The sequence below is a fragment of the Engraulis encrasicolus genome, chromosome 14 (assembly GCF_034702125.1).
Source record: "Engraulis encrasicolus isolate BLACKSEA-1 chromosome 14, IST_EnEncr_1.0, whole genome shotgun sequence".
In the NCBI taxonomy this organism is placed as follows: domain Eukaryota; kingdom Metazoa; phylum Chordata; class Actinopteri; order Clupeiformes; family Engraulidae; genus Engraulis; species Engraulis encrasicolus.
The window spans coordinates 15953202-15975567 of NC_085870.1; the positions used below are offsets into that span (position 1 = coordinate 15953202).

At 41.8% G+C, this 22366-nt stretch overlaps 2 protein-coding genes across 3 annotated transcripts in view; one reads left to right on the forward strand and one right to left on the reverse strand.

The window, feature by feature from the left end:
• cenpp (centromere protein P) overlaps window positions 1–22366 on the forward strand; it is an 86737-nt gene that overhangs the window by 35270 nt on the left and 29101 nt on the right. The window lies entirely within an intron of this gene.
• Window positions 14342–20817, reverse strand: aspn (asporin (LRR class 1)). The gene is made up of 8 exons (XM_063215075.1): window positions 20265–20817; window positions 18864–19138; window positions 17697–17809; window positions 17062–17275; window positions 16242–16352; window positions 16010–16103; window positions 15582–15720; window positions 14342–15392 (listed from the first exon to the last, which is right to left on the reverse strand). Exons 2-8 carry the CDS (start codon window positions 19102–19104, stop codon window positions 15198–15200), a joined length of 1107 nt encoding a protein of 368 aa, XP_063071145.1. The 5' UTR covers window positions 19105–19138; window positions 20265–20817; the 3' UTR covers window positions 14342–15197.

Here is a 22366-nt window from a genome sequence, read left to right on the forward strand (position 1 = left end):
CAGCTAGATCTAGAGGACAGGGCACGACGCATAACTACACAGCAACACATCACGGCCTTGTGACAAGACAAAATGAAAGATTTCTATGCTGGCAATACACCATTACAAGAGAAGGGCAGGGAAAGGCATCAAAATGAGTACATGTTTGCGAGTGATTTGATGAAGTCAGGATGACAACTTGGTCCCAGGCAAGAGAAACGAAACAAGCAGTGCATAGTTTATCACCAGACGGTAGGCCTATGGGTAATAGAGGTAACCAAACTTGGCTACACTGCATTAGCTAGAGGGTGTGCTGGGGTGAAGACTAACCCTCAATATCCTGAGTCACGTCTCGTCTCCCGTCTCCTCATCTTTCCTTCCCCTGCTCGAACCCTCTCCTACACCTACACCACCTCCTCCTCCTCTTCATTATCCAGCACCACCTGTCCGCTCGCGGCCCCAGTGTCCCAACCTATCGAGCCGTCCAGCAGTGGTTCCTCAATCCCCACCTCCGACGGGCCGAACCACATTAGCACGACCTTATGTTTTTAGTTTTAAACAACTTGTCAGTGATTTTAGCACATTTGCCGCGTCCAATTTAGGGTATGCGTTATCTTTTGCGCTTGTCATGTAGCCACTCTTCTTTCTCAATTTTGCGTCCTATCGTCCACCAGAGTTTTAAGCCAGGTGGTCGTCAACTACTATTGAGGTGATGATTAGTTTTGTCAAGTGGGGGTCTATAGGGAGGGGCGGGCCTTAGAGAACCGAAGTGTTTCATTGGACTAGCCCAATGTGCATAAGAAGAAGCATCCAATGGGCGAAGGAAATCGTAATTCATTAACAAAAACGGAAATCGTAAAAAAAAATAAAAAAATAAAAAAAAAGTAAAAATTTTTTTTTTTTTTTTTTTACATTTTCGGAAACTATGGCAGCCAAATTTAAACTATGGCGGGCCGCTATAGTTTCCTCAATGTATGGGAAACACTGGTTTGAATGTTTTGATCAATCGGATTTCAGCATCTTTGACTATAGTAAGGGCAAACTAATCTGGCCTGAGCAGAATAACATTTTTGGTTCAGGGTGAAAATGAACTGTATACTGAAAGTACATGACAATGAGGCTAGTTTTTGACAAATGAGATGCCGGTCACTATGCCCACCTTGGCCAGAAAATTGGCTCACATAGATTAGGGGTGAAAATCATAATCGAAATGTATCAATGCATCGACGTATCGGCTGGCGATTTATTCGAATTGCATCGTATCATGGAGCATTTTTAATTTAGGGCATAAATAATCTAATCGCTGGCCCCTGTCCAATGCCCTAGCTCCATAACATAATAGAAGTGGAAAAGTGATTGGAAAAAATCAAATCGAATCGTATCGTATCGTATCGTGGGGAATTCTTAAGTTTAGAAAGTAATCGTATCCCTGCTTTAAGAAATCGATACCGTATTGTATCGTCATGGAGGCTGTGATATACACCCGCAACATAGATTGACATCTCCCATTCTATGACTGGAAAAGGGGGACCAAGATAGTTAGCATAGGTAGCTAAACTTAGATTCCAGACGTCAAAGATAAGTCCTTTCAGCCTCTTCCAGTTCAGCTCAGAATCTTGGATCAGTGTTTGATTCTGCTGAAAAGGAACAGACTGTTATGTCCTACACCACAATTAACTTTGAGGAGAAAACAAGAAAATTTATTCCACACACAGTTGAAGACTTCCTTTATTCACGTGTGCAATAAATATTGATGTATCTCTGCTTGAAGCCTACTTGGTGCAGCTGTGGTTGAACTGAAGACAATTGGAGTTCTCTTGGGGGTTCACTTACTGTAGGCCATCCATCCATTGTGGAAAACTGTCTCTTCAAGGGTCTGTGTTTTTGGGTCAAGGGTCTGTGCTTTTGTGGTTTGTGTTGATGAGTTTTTCATTTGGTAGGCTGTCTGTCTTATTGGATTCCTGCTGTTAATCATGTTATTTGTTATTTTTTATTTATATTTGTTATCCTGTTATTTATATTTATTTCATAGTTATTATTATAATAATTTATTTTATAGTCATTTCAAAGTTGTTTTATATTTTTTATATATACTGTACATTTTTATTTATTATTGTTATTTCAGTTATTTGTACTGTTTACTTTATCCGCTCCCCTCGTGTTACCTCATAGAGCGCGAAACCTTGTATGACTTGTGTGCTTGTAAGTAGATGCTCCATCCAAACCGCAATCTCATAACCATATTCCATATTAATGTTGACCACTAATGTAATACGAATGCACCGCAGTGTGTGTGCGCTCTCACTTCCTCACCATAAGGCTCTATCCTACCCATAATCTCATCATTTGGGTTTTACTTATAATGCCTAGATCCTATAATAATACCTACCAAACGCTCTGGGCTTCTAGCTAAGGACTTACAAATCTGTACAAAACTATGGGGTGGAAAAGTTGTGTGGAGTCTCACGTTCAGTTTGAGACTGGGCCACATTTTCTAAATTCTTTTACCGTCAGCAATTTTTCTGCCTTCTACCGGGAAAACCCGTCGAATGTTTCTGTAGCCCTTAAATCACGTGCACAAATACGACATGGCCAATGAGGCAGATATGGGAAATTTAACAATGTTTTCAAATATTTTCCCTGCTTCAGCAGATATGCTGTGCGTTTGTGGTAAGCAGATGTGATTCTCAGCTGGTCAGTGGGACAGGTGGTATAACAGTCAGCCGTCCAGAGGAGAGTAAAAAGAGCAGTCTGATGGAGGAGCCTCGGTTTTATTTCTCAGACATTGTCAGTTCATCGCTTGCTGCAAAGGAAAACAATCCTACAGCGTTTGTGTCAAGGGTGGTCAAAGTTTATGTCTACTCTTTTGTTATCAGCCGAGATGTACATAGTCGGCAGATTTTTAAATTAAAATGCACACAGAAAAGATTTTGTTTTGTGACTGAGTTCCCATTCACACTTTTTCAAGTTGCTACATGCCATCTCATTTTGCGTCTTAATCAATTATTATCCTACAAGAGAGCTGTGCATTGTCCATAGGTATATGTTATGATTAGCGTCGGGTCACGGGATTTCGGGGATACTGTGGTGTTTTTCAGTGCCTGTCGTCCCTTAGATGGAAACCAGACCCAGAAACAGTAGGTGATCCCTCTCAGCCTCCCCAGTCTCCCCTCTGGGGCAGCTTGAATAATTTGCTCTCCGGAGATTGAAAGACTGCTGTGATGGCCCTTCTCCATCCCCTCTCTCTCTTTCACTCTCACTCTCACTTTCTCTGTCTGTCTCTCTCTCTCTCTCTCTCTCTCTCTCTCTCTCTCTCTCTCTCTCTCTCTCTCTCTCTCTCTCTCTCTCTCTCTCTCTCCGCTGATTCACAGTGTCTGTTTAGGGATGAAATAGATCTGCTTTTCTGCTCTTGGACGGGCTGGAAGCAGCTGAGTGCATGTCCATGTGTTTATTGACCTAAGCCCAGTCTTCTGGCATTATGTGCATTTTTTTTCATTTGGTAAATTGTGGTTTGCCTAGTAGACAACACTCTTACAACTATAGTAAGCTTAAAACAGAAATGCATGTCAGTAACTGGATTATGGATATGATCTATACATTTTAAAGCTGTTGGTATACAGATTGATTGATTTCTCTGTCTCTGTCTGCCTGTATGCCTCTCCCCCCCCCCCCCCCCCCCCTCTCTCTCTCTCTCTCTCTCTCTCTCTCTCTCTCTCTCTCTCTCTCTCTCTCTCTCTCTCTCTCCATCTTCCACTGTTTTGCTCACCTTGATCTATTGAATGTCATTGCATACTTGAGTGCCATCCAAGCTTCGATTGGCAGCTGTGCAAAGAACCCGAGACTGGTTACCTTTTTCTTTTTGGATTTCTTCGTCTAGAGCTGCAGCAGTTTATTTTCAACTGAGCAGGTTTTGAAATTAATGTCCAGTCAGCAGACATCATGTGTGTAATCTGTCAGTATGTCAGTCAGTCTTATGCACTCTAGGTGATGATACACAGGAGCAACTTTTTGAGCAATCTGTCTGGGCAACTACACTATAAGATGTTGTTTAGACTGTTTATCATATTATATTTTGAAAGGAGAACTTGGGCTATGTCTCAAATGACGCACTTTTGTTTAGTGCATAGTGTCGTGGAAAATTTTGAGCACTATGCACTGTGCCCTCGCTGGAAGTGACGGCTGAGCATGGCATTAGCTCACCAAAATATAAGTTGGCTACTGTTTACAATGCACAGCGTCTGGTGCTTGTATTTCCATGTCCTTCACCTCAAAGGACAACAATCACACATACAATATTTTGGTTGGCATGAAAAGGTTGGTGTCCCATCAACATTACTTACAGAATTAGGAGACTGTTGACCAAACTCTTCTACTGAACTGAATGCCACATTTCCTCCATGTCATTGTCAACATGGCCGCCGTTTAGTGCATGCAGTGTCCATCAATCAAGCACTGCATTTTTCCGCCATTGTTAGGGGATCATCCTGGCACTTTCACTGGCTCAACTGAAATTTTCAGCGAGAGCGCCCTAGGCACTGAAAAACAGTGCCCGAAGTGCACAAGTGCGGCATTTGAGACACAGCCTTGGATTAGTTGCAGACAACTTGTTTTTCAATCATTCCATCAAAAATGAGTAGACAACCATGATGTTGCCCGGCAACATTGCTCATAAAGTTGCCCTTGCTTATCATTACCTGAAGGCCTTGTGTCAGTGCAACTGAAAATAATTGGTTTATAGTAATACACCATGCATCAATTCTCAGCAGATACACAGACAGAGTCAAAATTGATACAGAGTCAAATTTGACTCTTCTTGACATTTGTCTTTAGTAACTTCTTAACATCATTTTCCACCTGAAAACTAAACACACACACACACACACACACACACACACACACACACACACACACACACACACACACACACACACACACACACACACACACACACACACACACACACACACACACACACAGGGATCTAAATTAACTTTTTCCACCACCAGCCAATTTGGCTGGTAGATATTTTTTCTTACCAGCCAAACAGAAGTTCAACTAGCCATTTCTTTTATCTCGCCAAAATAAACTATGCGTTTTTTAAATTATTTTATTCAACTATTTCCACAACACACATAAAGAATAGGCTATACATACTAGGCCTACATAAACTTTACAAAAATATTTTTTTACTTCTGTTTAATTTTTATTACTCAATCCATTTCATTAGTTTTTCTTTAATTTCCACTGAAAACAGTGAATCACATCACATATGCCAGACCTTTTAACATAGCACTAACCAAACACATACAGCCATCACCACAAACCCTCACATCTCCACACACCCTCACTCAAACATCACATAACCCTACACAGCCAAATACCATGGACCATGGCATGCACAGAAGAGAGGGGAGCGGAGGAGAAGAGAGGAAAGGAGAGAACACGAACACACAGGCGCGCCGCACACACGTTGTGCAATAAAGTGTATGATGTCTTACAGTAGTAGCCTGCTTCTAGACACCTTTATTTCCTCCAGGAGCACAGCTCATACCACTCGCAACAAAATGACAAGTGATTACGCCATTTCACGGAAATGTTCGCTTTCTTTGTTACCTCCATAGCGTCGGTAGTTTTTTTGTTAGAGTTTTTTTCACGTAGACTACTCGCACGTCCATGCAAGGTCTGCCTTTTCCAATGGCGTGGGCTTTCCGAATCAGCAACTACATGCAATTGGGCCAGGAGGACTAAGAAAATGTCAGACGACTTCTTACTAACAGCTAAGCTCAAACTGACAGGCACAGCTCTCCACATCTGTCCTTGTCTTATTCGCTCCTCCACCACACCATTTTAACGTCTCTGTTACTGTTATTATTAGCCTACTAGCATTCACCGACACAGAACCTTGCCGTAACCACCACAACATTCTTTTGCACCCGTACAAAACCTACTAAACAGAGGTAACCCGCGCTAGTCATATTATTGGAACTGGCTTCAGCGCGAGCCGCGAGATGCTTACAAAATCTGCTCTTCAAACAAGCAGTGGCTTTGGTGCGCGCTGTGAAGCAGGCAGCCAATAGGCGAAAGGCTACTGTGATTAAATGACTAACCAATGGCTGTAGCGTGTAGCCTACATCATGACAGAGGCGTCCATGGGTAATGTAGGAAACCTTGCGTCATTGGGTTCATTATAGAAGCAGCGGTTTAGGCGTTCATAATGTATTCCAGTCGGGCGCTACCAGCGAAATTGGTGCGTAGATCATTTTCTCTACTAGCCAAAATGAAATTTCACCCGCATTTGGCGGGTTGGCCTGTGTTTTTTTAGAGCCCCCCACACACACACACACACACACACACACACACACACACACACACACACACACACACACACACACACACACACACACACACACACACACAGCAGCAGCAGAAGTACAATCAGTGGTCATACTAGTAAAGTGAAATGTGTAGATGCTGTATTCAAGGTGCAAGAGTAAAGTGCCAAGTGGTATGGTATAAGAAATGTTCATGGAATGTCCACCAGTGACCTTGGAATGTTCATGTGGTTTTCTTTAGTGTGTTGATGAATCTGATGGCTTGTGGAAAGAAGCTGTTGCTCAGTCTGTTTGTGCGGCACCGCAGGTTGCGGCAGCGCTGATGGTAGTGGGAGAGCAGTCCGTGTGCTGGATGGGTTGTGTCTTTGATGATGTTTATTGCCCTCTTGGAACAGTGTGAAGTGCACAGGTCCTGGATGGCTGGTAGGGGTGATCTAATGATCTTGTCTGCCAACCTCACCACCCTCTGTAGTACCTTCTTGTTTGCAGCCAGACAGCTGCCATGCCAGACAGAGAGGCAGGCTCAGGCGGCTGGTCAGGATGCTCTCAATGGCACCCCTGTAGAAGGTGGTGAGTGCAGGAAGTGTCGTGTCTGCACCTTTTTGGGGGGGAAAAGGCAGCTATATCACGCCATATTTTCCAATTGAAAATCTGGTTTCCTAAGGCAGTGTTTCCCAACCTTTTTTGTCTTGTGTACCCCCAAGCCTTTTCGTTGTGCTATGAGTACCCCCCAAGTCAAGTTCTATATCGCTTTCTCCATCCCAATGTAACTAAGCTCCATACAGCTGTTAAAATTACATCTTTCCAAGTACCCCCTGCAGTGTGCTCGCGTACCCCTTGTGGTACACGGACCCCTGGTTGGGAGACAATGCCCTAAGGGACAGCGTGATGGTATGACCACTACTAAAGTTGTCTGACTGGCTGGCCTGGCTCTTTGGTTTTGCAGCCAATGCACACATTACTCTCATTCTCACTCCTGGTCCGCGCCGCACTCTCGTGGTGCTAACTGTTTTCCCACCTACAGGGGCTAGGTGCAAAAGGGGGCTGGTGGCCCAGGTTTTGGGGCTAAGGGCTAGGATTCCTGGTCCAATCAAATCGAAAATGTGCGGAGAAAAAAGCGAAGACGCAGGGTCGGCTTTTGGTCTGTACAAATAAATTAGTAATAAAATTCAATCTGCCCAGATGGCGAAACTAGGATCCAGCTAACGCCATGGCAGATCAGGGAGAAAATGGTCTAAACTGTGCGCATACAACAACATCATTATCATCATCATCATCAGAAAGACTTATATTTTCAGGAGTTAATTTCCAGAATTCATGCCGTCTATTCACAAATGTTACCTTTTTAACAAATACTTACCACCAACATTAAATTCTAAGCATTATGATAGTAAAATTGCATTTTACATAACCCGGCAACCTGCTAAATCATAGCCTACTTGCCAATAGTTAATCACAGTCAATAAACAAATGATTCTTCACTGAGAATATCAACACATATGTGTGTTTTTGTTTGTCCACCGCAACACACATCATCAGTTTCTACTTGTAGTAGGATACTCTGAGTATGAGAGGGGCTGCGGCTGCGGCTGCATGAGACGGAGAACAACTCGCGCGTCATGTCTTATTATGTGAGTTGTGTCGGAGTGACGTTTCGCAAACGAGGCATAACCCTGGAGGGACCAGCAGGTCGCCGGTGAAAACAAATCAAGTCTCATGGCACGGGGCTGTGGGTCGGGGCTGCTGGCCCAACTACAGTAAGCCCCGGCACAGTGCGGCGTGACTCTGGATATGGTGGTGAGAAAAGGGCTACTGTATTTAGTACCTCAGGGGCCAGGATTGGAAGCTGGATGGGGCAACTCAATTTAGTGTTTGAATATTGTAGTAATGTCCAGTGACATAATAAATCAGTTACGATTATACATAGTAAATCAGTTATGATTAAACATGGTAAACCTAAGTAACCCAAGAAGGAATATGAGTTCAGAGTTGACAGAAATAAGATCAATCTTCACCTTCTTGTTGGCTACATTTGCATGGAGCAAGTGAGTGAATGAGTCCAGGACCAACAAAACTGTCTAACTGTTATATATTCGGCGTATTCTCAGGTATTTTGCACTTTTCAGATCCTTTGTCCCTATAATACCTTCAAGTTGTTAAAGCTTTCTACTGGTATGTATGTTATCATGTTTTAGGCAAAACAGGATGTCTTCACTTGGGATTAAACAACCATTTACTAATGCCAAATTGTTTACTTATGGGCTTCAAAAAAGATCTATAGTTCATATTTGAGTTTGCACCCTTCTTAGGAGGGCGTTCTTTGCCCGGGTGAAAATTGACCTGGAGGGTAACGTAAAGACAAGGGATTTGAGGAGTATGTAGAAGGTTAAGTGCCAAAGCCATTTCTTAGACCACATACATCTGCTCTTTGGGTTACTTTGTCTTCCTTGTGTATATCAGGGGTGGGGTACCATTTTCAGTCGAGGGGGCTCTTCAGATTCATCCGAGGGCTGTAAAAGTCCTCCGAGGGCTGTACTATGAACACAAACCAGGATTTCCCCTACACTTTAGGAGTATATTGAGGACAGCCACCTTTTAAAACAGACCCCACTTTCTCTAGGTCCCCTTAATATAGCTTAATCGTATTGCAAATCTATTTTTTAAGATTCCTTAACAAAATATGTCATATTTCGTGTGAAGCTGCATAAAATTAAAATTATATCGGGGGCTGGATAAAACGGCCTCAAGGGCCGCAAACGGCCCTCGAGACATAGGTTCCCCACCCCTGGACTATATAATCAGGTTTAGAAAATAATAAAATGCAGATAGAATGGAAAGCATAGAACTAAATAGTGTTTCCACAATTGCGTACACTTGCATCTGTTTTTTGGATCTCAGTCTCAGCTTATGTCTACAGTACATGATCAGTTTTATGCACGCGTGACCAATTTCTCGGAGTGCAAGTTGACATTTTCTGCTCCACACAAACTTTCCATAGTACACATAAGCACAACTTTCCATGACCATATTGGGTCACGAATACGGATGTGTGTGTCTGTTCAAATTGCAGGGCCAAGAGCAGAAATAAATATTGAAAAACTGTAAATATGTGTGAATATGTGACAATTAACATGTGTAGGTTGCAGTGCTAGTAAGAGCAGACATTGAAAAGTTAATAAACCGTCATGATGGATTGCTTTGGAGATTTCTTTTCTTTTTTTCACTTGTGCTACAAACCAGACTGTGGAAGGAAGCCAGCAGATCTCTTAGAAGTAGTGTGGAAACTGAAACTGGAGAGAGAGAGAGAGAGTACTGTGAATGTTGTGCTGTGCAGGAAAAGTTAATCACAGAGGTCTGGAGTGGAGGTCTGCGACAGTCTGTTTCATTCTCATCTGAAGGTACATTAAAGTTAATCACAGACTGCTCTGCTCTGGGCGGCTTGTAGCTGTTTTCTACTCAAGTTGACTGAAGTTGCATTGAAGGTCTGAGGATCTGTTTTCCACTGAGATTTATATTGTATTTAAAGCGATACAGTACCCTTTCTGGAAATCAGCTCATTTTACACCTCCCCTGGAGTTAAATAATTAAAGGGAACTTCTGCCAATTTCAATATGCTGTTGTATTGCTCACGCTACCCTTGACTTGTTAGTACCCGGTGATGCTGCATTTTTCGACTCAGCCCTTTCCGAGATCTGAGCTATTCTAATGGGGGCAGACTTTGTTTACATTAAAAAAAACATTTTAACATACCTGTAGGCCTACTCCAAATATTATCCCAAAAGGTATCACTGTTTGCCAGTTGTCTGCTGATGTTGCGTAACTTTTTGGAAGTTATTAGGAATAATTTTTTGTTTTTTTGAAATGTAACAAACAAACAAACAAACTCTGCCCCCATTACAATGACCAGGATCTTGGAAATAATTAATAATAATAGCTAATAATTGCTAGCTTGGAGGTAAACAGTTGGAAATTCAGGACAAAGATGCAACTCAATAATTTAAATCAAGAGGAGGTGTAAAATGAGTTTATTTCAGGAAATAGTAAGGTATCGCTTTAAAGGTCTGGAGCTTTGTGCTGCTGCTCAGCTGTGTACTATTTATGTAGGGGTGGTTTGTTAAAATCTGCTTTTTAGTTGTGCCCATCCCCCCAAACGGTGAAGTAAGAATTATTAATGAGTTTACAAAGTACCTGCCTCTCTGTGTGTGTCTCTGTCTGTGTCTGTGTCTGTGTCTGTGTCTGTGTCTGTGTCTGTGTGTCTCTCTCTCTCTCTCTCATGCACACACACGTACACACATGCAAAAAAAATCTTTGCTTTAGAGACATCAACATTCCTGCTAAAATCAATCAATCACGCTCAGCTTTTCTAGAAAAATATTTCGACTTCTACAGTATGAAAGGGACTAGGAGGCTGACAGCTTAAGTCCAAACAACAGTCACAAACGCAACTTCAAGTTCTTCATTCACCTCCTCTGGGGTTGTTGCTTTAGGGACCAGCTGAGGCCCTCATTAGCTGTGTAGCGAGTACATAGCGAACGGGCATGTGCCTGTTCCCAGGGCTGCTGACAGCTTTCACTGGGCCCAGGACAAAATATTCTGAGAAGGACTCCCCCCTCCCACCCCCCACCCCCCTTTTGCCTGAGGAAGATTCCACTGTTGGATTGAAATGTTGCCGTTTGTATAAATGAAATAAAGTCTATATTTTTGGAGCTAATACCAAGTGTGCGGACCACTTCATCACACAGGGACACCCCCCTCCCCACCCCCCCCCAATACATACAATGTAATGGGGACCCCAAGTCTGGGGATAACTCATGGGCCTGTCTGTGCCTGTGCATCTTGGCACCGCGCCTGTTGATCCCATGTTTACTTTTGTGTAAAAACCCTCCACCCATGGCCTCACTTCTTCTGAAGGTGTGGCTTTGAAGTATCTGTCAGTGGTGTTGCTTTTAGTGTTGTTTAGGTGTGTGTGTGTGTGTGTGTGTGTGTGTGTGTGTGTTGTTTCGTGTCCCCAGGTGTTTTCCTGGTGGGGTGGGAGCCACATAAATAAATGGCCCCGGTCGGCGCTGTTGTGGGTTTTTGTCGGGGAGAGACGTCGGTATGCGAGATGTGGCAGGAGCAGTCCTAGCCAATCTGCAGATTCGTTCCATATGTTTCCTGACCACATGCAGTCCCCCAACCCCCTTTGCCCCCCCCTTTCCCCAATTTGCTTTCCCCCTCTTTTGCTTCTTCTACTCTCTCTTTTTTCCCCACTCTCATTTTCCCCCTCTCCCCCCCCCTTCTCTCTCTTTTTTAAGCAGACATTCTCATCCCCTCTCAGTAATGCTGTGCTGTATACTGAATACCCCAAGTAAAAGAGAAGGCATTTGTGTGTGTCATTTTGACCGCATTTGTGTCATTTCTTTGAGTAATTAAAAATGAACTGTCACTAAAAGCAAAAGATGCCTAAAAACAAAAACTGCATGAAGAATGTAATTATGTGTGCATAAATTACTTACAAAAACGACAAAGCTATTAGCCCTGCACTGGAAAAAGTCCCAACACAATATTCTTTTTTTTTCTTTTTTTTTTTAAGCAGTTTCAAAGTCAGACTTTAGCAAAAACCATTAGAAAATTACACATTACATAATGTTTTGCTAGTTTTCGTTGGCGTGAAAATATTTGTTGACCAGATGATTGATGAATTTGAAGTTGTGAGGGTATTCAGTATTTTGAAACTCACCTGTCATGTCTAATGACGCTGAGTTCCCTCACATGTCTGTGGTTTCTTTTTCAATAAATACAGCATTTGAGCTGAGTGTTTAGGTAATGTTTTTCAATTAACACAAAAGTTACATTTGATGAATGCTTGGGATGCATCCATCATTTCCAAAATGGCTCCTGTTGCGCCTCCCTGTGTTGGCTTGTGGTATTGCTACTGTAGGCACTGGGTGGTACAGAGCTACCGTAGGCACTCCAAAATGATGAAGGAGGGTTCCATCTGCTGTTGAAAGGAGGGCAGTGAAATACACTAGAACTCGTGACATTTCCACACGCCTCATGCATTCATGTCAGTTTTGCTGCTTTTATTATTGAGATGAGACCTCAATGAGGTGCTAGAATTTTTCAGCCTTTTCACCATGTCTGAAACTGAATGAGGGTCTGACAGGATATGGCAAAAGGATGACTTATTTGATATAAAACTGATTTGATATACATCTCTCTGCCCCAATGACACTTTAGCCCAAAACAAACCAATTGATCGCTTATTTGTAACCTCCTTTTTATCAACAATGATGAACAAAATCAGGGTATTCATTATACATGGGTTCTGAATTTTTGTTTTCTCGCTGCGCGATACTAGCTGCGCACAACTCGACCTCTGGTTGTTGGAAACCGCTGTCGGTCAAAAAAAATAGCTCACGTGGTTGGCTGCCAGTGTCTTGCCCCTCCTCACAACATTGTGTTTATAAACACGGTGAACCCATGTATACAGGGTGACAATGAAATTGAACCAACTGTCATTTTAGTGTAGGAGATTTAATGCCTAAATTGGACCAGCTTGGTGGTCAATCTTCATTAATTGCACCTTGCACCAGTACGACCAGAGCGTGCAGGTTCAATTAGTAGGGTAAGAGCACAATTTTGCTCAAAATTCTGCAATGCTCACAACATTGGGTAGTCATGGGTGAGCGGTTAGGGCGTCAGACTTGCATCCCAGAGGTTGCCGGTTCGACTCCCGACCCGCCAGGTTGGTGGGGGGAGTAATCAACCAGTGCTCTCCCCCATCCTCCTCCATGACTGAGGTACCCTGAGCATGGTACCGTCCCACCGCACTGCTCCCCATGGGGCGCCACTGAGGGCTGCCCCCTTGCACGGGTGAGGCATAAATGCAATTTCGTTGTGTGCAGTGGTCACTTGTATGCTGTGGAGTGCTGTGTCACAATGACAATGGGAGTTGGAGTTTCCCAATGGGCTTTCACATAATGGGTGACATATCAGAGTTCAAAAGAGGACAAATTGTTGGTACAAGTCTTGCTGGCTCATTTGTGACCAAGACATCAAGTCTTTGTGATGGATCAAGAGCCACGGTATCCAGGCTAATGTCAGCATACCAGACTGTATCCAAAAAACATAAAACCTCAGCTGCCCAAATTATGGCCGAATCAAATGTGCACATAAACTCTCCTGTTTCCACCAGACCTGTCCGTCAGGAGCTCCACAGGGTCAATAGGCCTAGTATACACGGCCGGGCTGCTATAGCCAAACCTGTCTAAAACCAGGTGTTTCAGATTCATTGTCAGCATTTCTCCATTCAAAGTGCTCTATAATGAAAGGGCTGGGTCGTTATTTCAAATTCATTAAGACTTAGTTGATGCCTTTATGCAAAGTAACATACTTAGCAGTTATTACAGGGTAATTGATTACGGTCCCTGAAGCAATGTGAGGTTATGTGTCTTGCTCTAGGGCACATCCTACTGGTTAGTATGGGATTCAAACCTACCTGCTGCTGATATATATATATATATATATATATATTATATTTATCCTTGTCAACTTAATGTGACCCCATGTCATTCAATAGAATGCACTACTTTTGGGACGGTCTAATATTCTGTTTGAAATGTTTGTATGTTACATGTGATGTGTCCTAAATGTTTTGTATGAGTAGAGATCACTTGACTGCACATCAGGTCTTGCTTAGGGTACAAATAAACGTAATGTAATCTAATTGAACCTTTCACACTCTAATCCCCAAACCAACTCCCTTATCCGGGAGTCAGGGCCACCATCGTGGCTATTAGCATACTTAGACACTATGTGTATGTGTATGTGTAAACATAAGTAAGCGTCATCTTTAGAAATGCATCATTGCATGTATCATTCTTGAATGTTGACCTGTTGGCCAGTTGGACTGTTGCAGCTTCCATGTTATAGCTGGGCTTGTGGAATGAACATGTAATGAGGAAATCGAGGCAAAAGTCTGTCTGAAGACGTCACCAAAATTCTGTAGGCCTACATCCTGTTTTTAACAAATTAACTGTCAAGAAAGATCACATTGATTTCACCTAAATTAAGACATCCTTGGACCATGATTATACACAACAACATTAACAAAACATAAACGAGTGAAAGTTTGTTGTTAGAAAGTTTAATGTTGCTTTCATGGTAAAAACTGTAACAATTCCGATTATGTACGATATTTATTTTGTGTGTGCATGTTAGCATCAGATAATCACTGAAGTCTGTTTATCCATGACAGTCATACATGGATTAAATACATACATACCAAATAACATTTAAACAGCTATTCTCTTAGTCAGCGGATCTCACTGAACAAAATGGTTCGTTAAAAAGTAAAATATTAACATAACTCGTTAGCACCAACTTTGGAGTGTGTCTCAGATTTATGCTGTACCAGATTACTCAGTCAGTTACTCAGTTCTATGCCTCGTAATTCACTCTCCATTTTCAAGTAACAACACCCTGCTACTGTGGCATCTTGTCCAAACCCCCTGCATTGGTCCTGGAGTACAGCAGGCAATGACCGTAGTGGTAGTAGCTTATGTAGGCCTCTGAGACCCTGGTTACACGTAGGCAGATATTTTTTTAAAGCAGATTTTTTAAACCCGTTTACATGTAAACACGCCATATGGATAATAAATAAAAACACAATTGTGACATGTGTTTTACTTCTATAGAATGGATATTCTTTAAGCCAGAGTTTTAAGACGATATTTCTAAAACTCTGTTTGCGTGTAAACAAGAGTTTCAAACTGATACGTTTTCAAAAATATCTATGTACGTGTAAACAGGCACTGAACAGGATGAAAAGATGTTGCTACATATTGAGATGTTTGTGAGAGTGTTTTTTCCCTCTCGTGGGCGAGAACACTAATCTATTGTAGCTCACTTTCTCCGGTTCCCCATGTGGAGTCCTCTGCTTGAGACACAGCGGAATGTCACCGGCGGAATCTGCCAGTGCCGCACAGGGTTGGCGAAGAGGCTAATGCCGGTGTAGTCCATCTTTTTTGCACTTTCTCCGGTGGGACAGAAGTCATCAGCCCCCACGAATGATATTTTATTGGCGTGAAGCAACAGAACCTAATAGGAGATAATCACAAAATAAGTTGGATAGGATTTATAACAGGACAATATACAATATACAATATACAAAATCACTAGGAGAGTTAATTAATTTGACATTTCATTGAAAATCTGAGTTTCAATGTAAAATAAACCAGAAACCAGATATATACTCTACTATCTTGAATAAAAAAGATAAAAGCTTACCTGGAGATACTTAAGTGAACTCAAACCTGGTGGAACTCTCCGGAGCCTATTATTGTCCAAGCGGATTTCCCTGATGTTTGGAAGACTGGCGAAGCTTCCATTTTCCACAGACTTAATGCTATTGAACTCTAAACCCAACCTGTCCAATGAAATTTGGGAGTTAGTGAGTTGAGGCTTTTATGCTTCAGCCTACTTCAGAAAGATCCAGATTTATCAATTACGGCTATAGGAAATAAATACAGCTATATATTTGATTCATATTAACCATCTTGTGCTAATGAGCATGCACATACTCAAATACATTTGCAGATGATTGAAATCGCTTGTGTTCAGCAGACAGGCCAAGATAGAAATGCATCTTCTTTCTAACAGAGTTTGAAGAGTTTGAATGATGAACTTAACTTGCATCCATTTGTAATGGTGTTTACCTCTGCAGCTTTTTGTATCTGTAAAAATCCTCCACTTCCACTTTAGCGATCTTGTTGTAATCCAGGTTTAGATCAAGGACAGAAGTTGGTAGATCTACAGAAATAACCTTTTTTCATTATCATGGAAATTAAGTCTAGCAAAACTTTGAGATCCCTCAAATTTTAGAGTTTGCAAACAGCAAATGTTCAAAAGAGGAACCTACACAGTCAGCAGTGGTATTTAAAACGTTACCTTTGGGTACTGCAGTCAGCTTTGCCTCTGCAATTCGCAGGAACAAAGTAGCCATGTTGTCAAAGGCTCCGAGCTCAATACCACTATTCGCAAGAGGGTTTGCAGTTATCTCTTTAGAAGACACAAGCAATAGAAATGCATTAAAACATGTTACAGGCAACTAAACAAGACCAGGTTGATGGAGGCTGTTAGACATGATTAGACCACATTAAAACAAAAACACAGTTTTGGACCTTCCCACTAATGATGATAATAGTGTTCTCAAAGGGGTCATGTCACCATGCCACCCCCAAATCCTTGGTGGTGACCCCTGGACTGTCTTATCACCTTGGTTTTGTTTTTCGACAATATTTGTAGAGGTTTTGTGTAAAGAATCCATCATGTAAACACAGAAAATGGTAGAATGAAAAATTTTGGTAGAGGTCTGTTCCGAATTTTGAACATCAGCAGAAAAGGGGTGTAGTGTAGATCAGGCCCAGCGACCTTCATGCTCTGATCTGTGAGCCATCCTGTGTCATTAAGCCATTATGCACAGCCAGAATGGAAAATAACAATCATGTGTTTTCAAGAAATTCACAGCATTATGTTCACAGGTTACTGTGTTGTCATCTCATCTTTTACTCTGAGAAACAGTTTTTTTTTTACCTATCCCCATCCCCTTTTTCCAAATTTAGTTCCAATATAATAATACCACCACAATATTTAAATGTTTTATAGCATTGCAGAAAGACATGCATGCAGTAGGTCAATATGTGTCTTTCTGAAATTACCTATTTCAGCAAAGTAATTTGTGTTGTGGTCTTGCAGCCATCGAACTTACCTAAAACTTGCAGCGACATGAGGCCCTTGAAGGCGTCTTTCTGGATGCGGTTGATGTTGTTGTCACTGATGCGCAGCTCAAAGAGGCCCTTGGGCAGGTTAGCGGGTATCTCAGGTAGCATGTTGTAGGACAAGTAGAGAAGTTTCAGCTTGGTCATGTCTCTGAATGCCTTTGGGTGAATCTTTGTGAGGACGTTGTTGAGCAAGAACAGTGCCTGCAGTGACCGAAGAGTTGTTACAGGAGAAAGGAAACAGGAGAACGGAAAGATTTATTTAAACATTTTCCATGCAAGCAAGAAATAGATTATCTTTAGAATCTCACAGCAACCATTGTAACCTTAGGTGTATCGGAAGTGCACTCTAAATCCCTTATTTAAAGGACCTTATGGTATCCTCCTGAAGCAGGGCTTCTCAATCGGGGCTCTACAGCCCCCCCAGGCGGCATTAGAGAGCCCTCAGGGCGTTGAGAAGGATTCAACTGAGATGGGGTCGGGGGAGCAGTATTATTATCATGATGTTGGGTGGGGGTCGTTGGCAGGCGTATGATGAGGTGAGGGCGGCTATTGGGGGCATCTATTTAAAAAAGGTTGTGGACCTGCAGAGTCTGGTAAGCCATGAAACAAAACTTTTACTTACGTAAATGTTGCTTAAGCCTTTGAAGTCATCCTCCCCGATCTCAGCAATGTAGTTATTCTGGAGGTCGAGCATCACTGTGTCTTTTGGGATCTTCTTTGGTACTCTACCTAAGGCTAGAAAGAAGAGTGTCCCATCATATTTTAGAATAGTATATAGTACATACTGCCTATTACTATTATACAGTACTGTATTACGTAGTCAATTTCTTTTAGATAGCACTGTTTTGTGTTATACTGTATTATATACAGTAACCCTGTGGTTTACAACCCTTTTTGAGCGAAGGCACACCTTTTTTGAGGCACAGTGGTTGGAAAACACTGATACAATATATTGATATTACATAGTACATACTGCCCTCCTAGCAGCAGCACAGTAATTAAAAAAATGTGTCAAAATTGTCAAACTTAAAGCAACACTGAGTAGATTTCATCCATAGTCACCCTATAGATCGAATGAGGAATTGTTTCAAAGGGGCAGCCCTCCTCCTTCAGACTTATTGAGGTGACCATGGGGGGCAGCCAAGCGAATTCAAAGGTGCCCCCTGTTACCAGTTGACAAGTCCCTTCAACAATTCAGAAAACGTAGGGAAAAAAAATCCAATTGGAGTGGTTGCTGGAACTTGTTTTTTCCAGGTAAGGTGCTCTTTGGTGACGAGCTTAATCCATTTCAAATACAGTATGATACCAAGACGTTCATTTTCTTTATTTTAAGGGCAAAGCATGATTAAAACCCTTTGATGTATTTCGGCTGAGGGCCTTTGTTAGGAAGTGAACAGTCTGTGTTGTGAGGTCAACTTTTTAAAAATGTGGTTAGTGTTGCTTTAAAGGTGCTCTGTGTAATGTTTTAGCAGTTTCTTTCCATATATGCTGCCCATTCACAAATCTTACCTTGTTCATGAATACTTACTACCACCATCAAGTATTCATTATGACTGGGAAATTGCACTTTTCACACGTCGGCCATTTAAATGCCATTTGACGTTTTTAGCTGCAAAACGTACTGTACTTTGGTCATGCTGGTATATATTAGTTTATTATTTAGTAAACATTCGTGAAAAGATCAAATTTGGAAATCGGCAGCACAGTTTCAATGACTTTAAACCAGACTTATTGAAAGGCAGCCATGATGCCACAGCTATTAGTAAATCCAAAGGCGGCCAAGTCTTACCTTTATCTGCACACCGAACAACTCTTAGTGAGCATTCACAGTCTTTAGGACAGTCTATTAAGTCATTGTCATCGTCATCATCGTCGTCGTCATCATCGTCGTCGTGAGTATTCATTCTCCAGTTCCATGCGTCTTGCATCATGACGTCATTAGTATCCGTGACGGCATTCTGGACATCGATTGGCTGATGGGGTTTCCCATGGCACAGCAGGAGCAAGAACATCAGTAGAAACAGTCTCATGGTGCAGTGTTGCCAAGTAGCAGCGCGGGGGAGTCTGTGTAACATAGGTTACATATGTTAAACCTGTGGAACAGACATGGCAACCAACAAACCACACTGCTTTCTATGTGCAAGCTCTCTATGTGCAAAAGTTTAAAAAGTGGAATATTTTAAGAGGGCACACCAGTCAAAAAAGGTTGAACATTTTGAGAGAGAAAGTAAAATCACTACCACAGACATCCAACATTTTTCGGAACAAGCTGGTTACCTATGTAAAGAATCAAACAGGTACATGTAAATGTGGTGATTAGAGAAGTCTGCACACGGTCAGAACTCTGTCAACCTGGGATCACCGTCTACCAAAACTTAAATTTACTACCAAATTTTACGAGGATGTGGTTCATATGAAAGCACAACGCTATTACTGTATTTCTCACTTATTTCTCACAATGAATGCTGGAACAGATCAGGCCATTATATTCATCATTCATCAGTGAAAGTTCTTTTGTGAAGCCCATCATCAAAACCCATCGACGCAAAAAGTCAGGGATAGGCTTCCTTTATTAGTCTGCAAAAGCCCCCATCACTGATTCTGAAGGGAAACAATTGTTACAAGGAAACTTTTACACAAATTTTTATTACGTTTGGCAGAAAAAGACAAGCAATCAAACTCGGCTGGAGTTAATGGCAGGCTAATGTAAACCACAGAGGCTTAATTGCCTCGTAAAAGAGGGATCTAATGAGCTGACTTGCACAAGTGAAAAATCTGCATACTTTCCTGCTCCTGAAACCATGTTTATTTTACAGAGAGCGAAAAAAAACATCAGTTTATATCCCAGTGCTAAAAATATGGTTGGTTTTTTTCCATGTACAACCTTGAGATAAAAGGATACACTGACTGAGGATGGTTAAAGTTGATGTACTTCACCTAGTACATTTTCACTGTACATGGCTTTAGAAATGTCATTAGAGTTATTAGCACCCCCTTTCAATGCTGCAATAATCAATTACTGATGATTTGGCACAATGGGGTCAATAAAGAGATGTACTGTAATCAGGTTTGCCTGAATTAATCTCTTTGTTGATCCCTTTGTACCAAAAGCCTGAGGTGTTTCAAAGCCTGTCATGGTTCACGCTGAAACAACCATGTTCTTTTGTTAGTCTCAATGACAAAACCATACCTGAAATTAGCCTTTAATCCTTACTTAACTCCGGATTTCAGATGATGATGAGATGATGACACGAGGTGAAGGCTGAAGATGAACAGCTGCTCTGTGTGAGTGTTGAGTCCAATGAGGGATGGATGAGATGAGGAGGATGAGAGAAGGTTCAGGAAGGTTCACAATAGGCTGATGTGATGTGTGCAGTCCTCCAAAGACACAGTTACATTCCTGAGTGAAAACAGCCTGCAGTGCTGTCTGCAGCCTCCCGCTCCAGAGTGTGTGAGGGAGAGAGAGAGAGACTGGGCTTGAATGAGCCACTTACACAGATCGCAGCATCCCTGTGTTCCAGAATGGCTATTGAAGAACACACTGGCACTGGTCATATGTTTCCCATCAGGGGTTTGACGCTCTGCCAGAAATGCTTAGTGTGTTTGGAGTGATTAGACCATATATAGGGCTTTCCGGAGGGCTTTCTGTTTTTACTGTGGGGTGGTTCAAGTGGGTGGCCAGTGTGCCCAGTTGAAATTCCCAACATGTGAAAGTAAGATCTTTTTATGATAATAAAGGTGCATTACTTAATATATAAGAGAATAATTATTCTCATTTAGAAATTTAAAACTGAATGAATGAATGAATGAATGAATGAATGAATGAATGAAGTAGAGATGATGATGGTGATTATTATTTGTATTATATGTGTTATTATTCCTACCAGTACTACTACATGCAATATTTGTATTCAAATCATATTGTATTACCTTCTTGTCTCTTGAGAAGTGCATTTTACATTGGAAGTATATACTGGTTACTGTTATGCACAATATCTATTAACTAACATCAAAGCACATACACTGTAAATTGCAACATTACATTCACAATTACTACTCTATGCTCGGGCATTCCTGAAGTCTAAAAATATTCCATAGCCTGTGCACAGTTATAGTTTAAAAAGTTGGCGCCAAGTTAGTTAACTATTTCCCCCTAATTATAATCGTCCCCTTAACATGGGAAACTTTTTGGGGAATCTCCCACGTAGAGACGAAGTGTAGAATTTAAAGACGAAACCATTCAAATGTCGCAGCATACATGGTTAAACATTTTTTCATTCATCTTTCATACCATTCCTATCTCTATTTGTTATCTAATTGGTATTCTTTCTAAGGCAATTCTTTTCAGGGTAAATTTATACAAATTCTGTCCTTGGTTCCCAGGGCATACCGTTATTTCTCTCCATTTCATCCTGGTTTTCAGCGGGTGCCTTGCAGAACCATGGCTCCAGCACTGTATCTATTTAGCCTGCACTAAACGCTCAATATTTCATGACTTTTCCAGACTATTGATATGTGCTTAGAACAGCACAAAACTACAAGCCGAGGCTGTACTTATGGCTCATGCACCATTGCCAAATATGTTGAGTCTGGCATGGACTTGAAACATGATGGAAACACTTTCGCCCCTGTACCCTTGCGCGCGGTACCTCCTCCCCGCAATCCCCTAGTGGTGTAATATTTTCCACCTAAAGCCCAACACCAGTCTGGTAGCGTCGTTACCTAGAATAACATTCGTGCTGCTATAATATCGTTATTATATTCCACTGGACACATTCTTTTTTTGGAGAGGACACAGAAGCCATTGAAACCCAGGAACTTGCTGAGATCTTTATGACAGTTGGGAGCCTGCACTCCGCACCGGGTGACCTCACGTAGGGCTGGTCCTCTTTAGCATCAAGTTTTTATAGCTTGTGTACCGTTATTGATAGTATAAACAACGGGAGAGAGGGATACGGTTATGGGTGGGGAAATAAACTGGCATCCCCCATGGACATGTAGCCCAATTACAGTGTGGGTGCTCTACTGATTGCGTCACTACTCCCTAATCCAGTGGTTCTTAACCTGGGGTGCGGGCACCCCCTAGGGGTGCGCCAGACATCACAGGGGGTGCGCAGAATTTTGTTTATGTTGACGTTGTGACCAAAATTCTGTTGAACATAATAATTATACCAAATCAAAATAATTTAAACCATTTAAAGTAAAATGTAACCCCTATTTGAGGCATTGACTAATTTCTCAATCAAGAATCATTTTAATGAATCACTTTAATCGTTTTTTTAGTGCGTATAC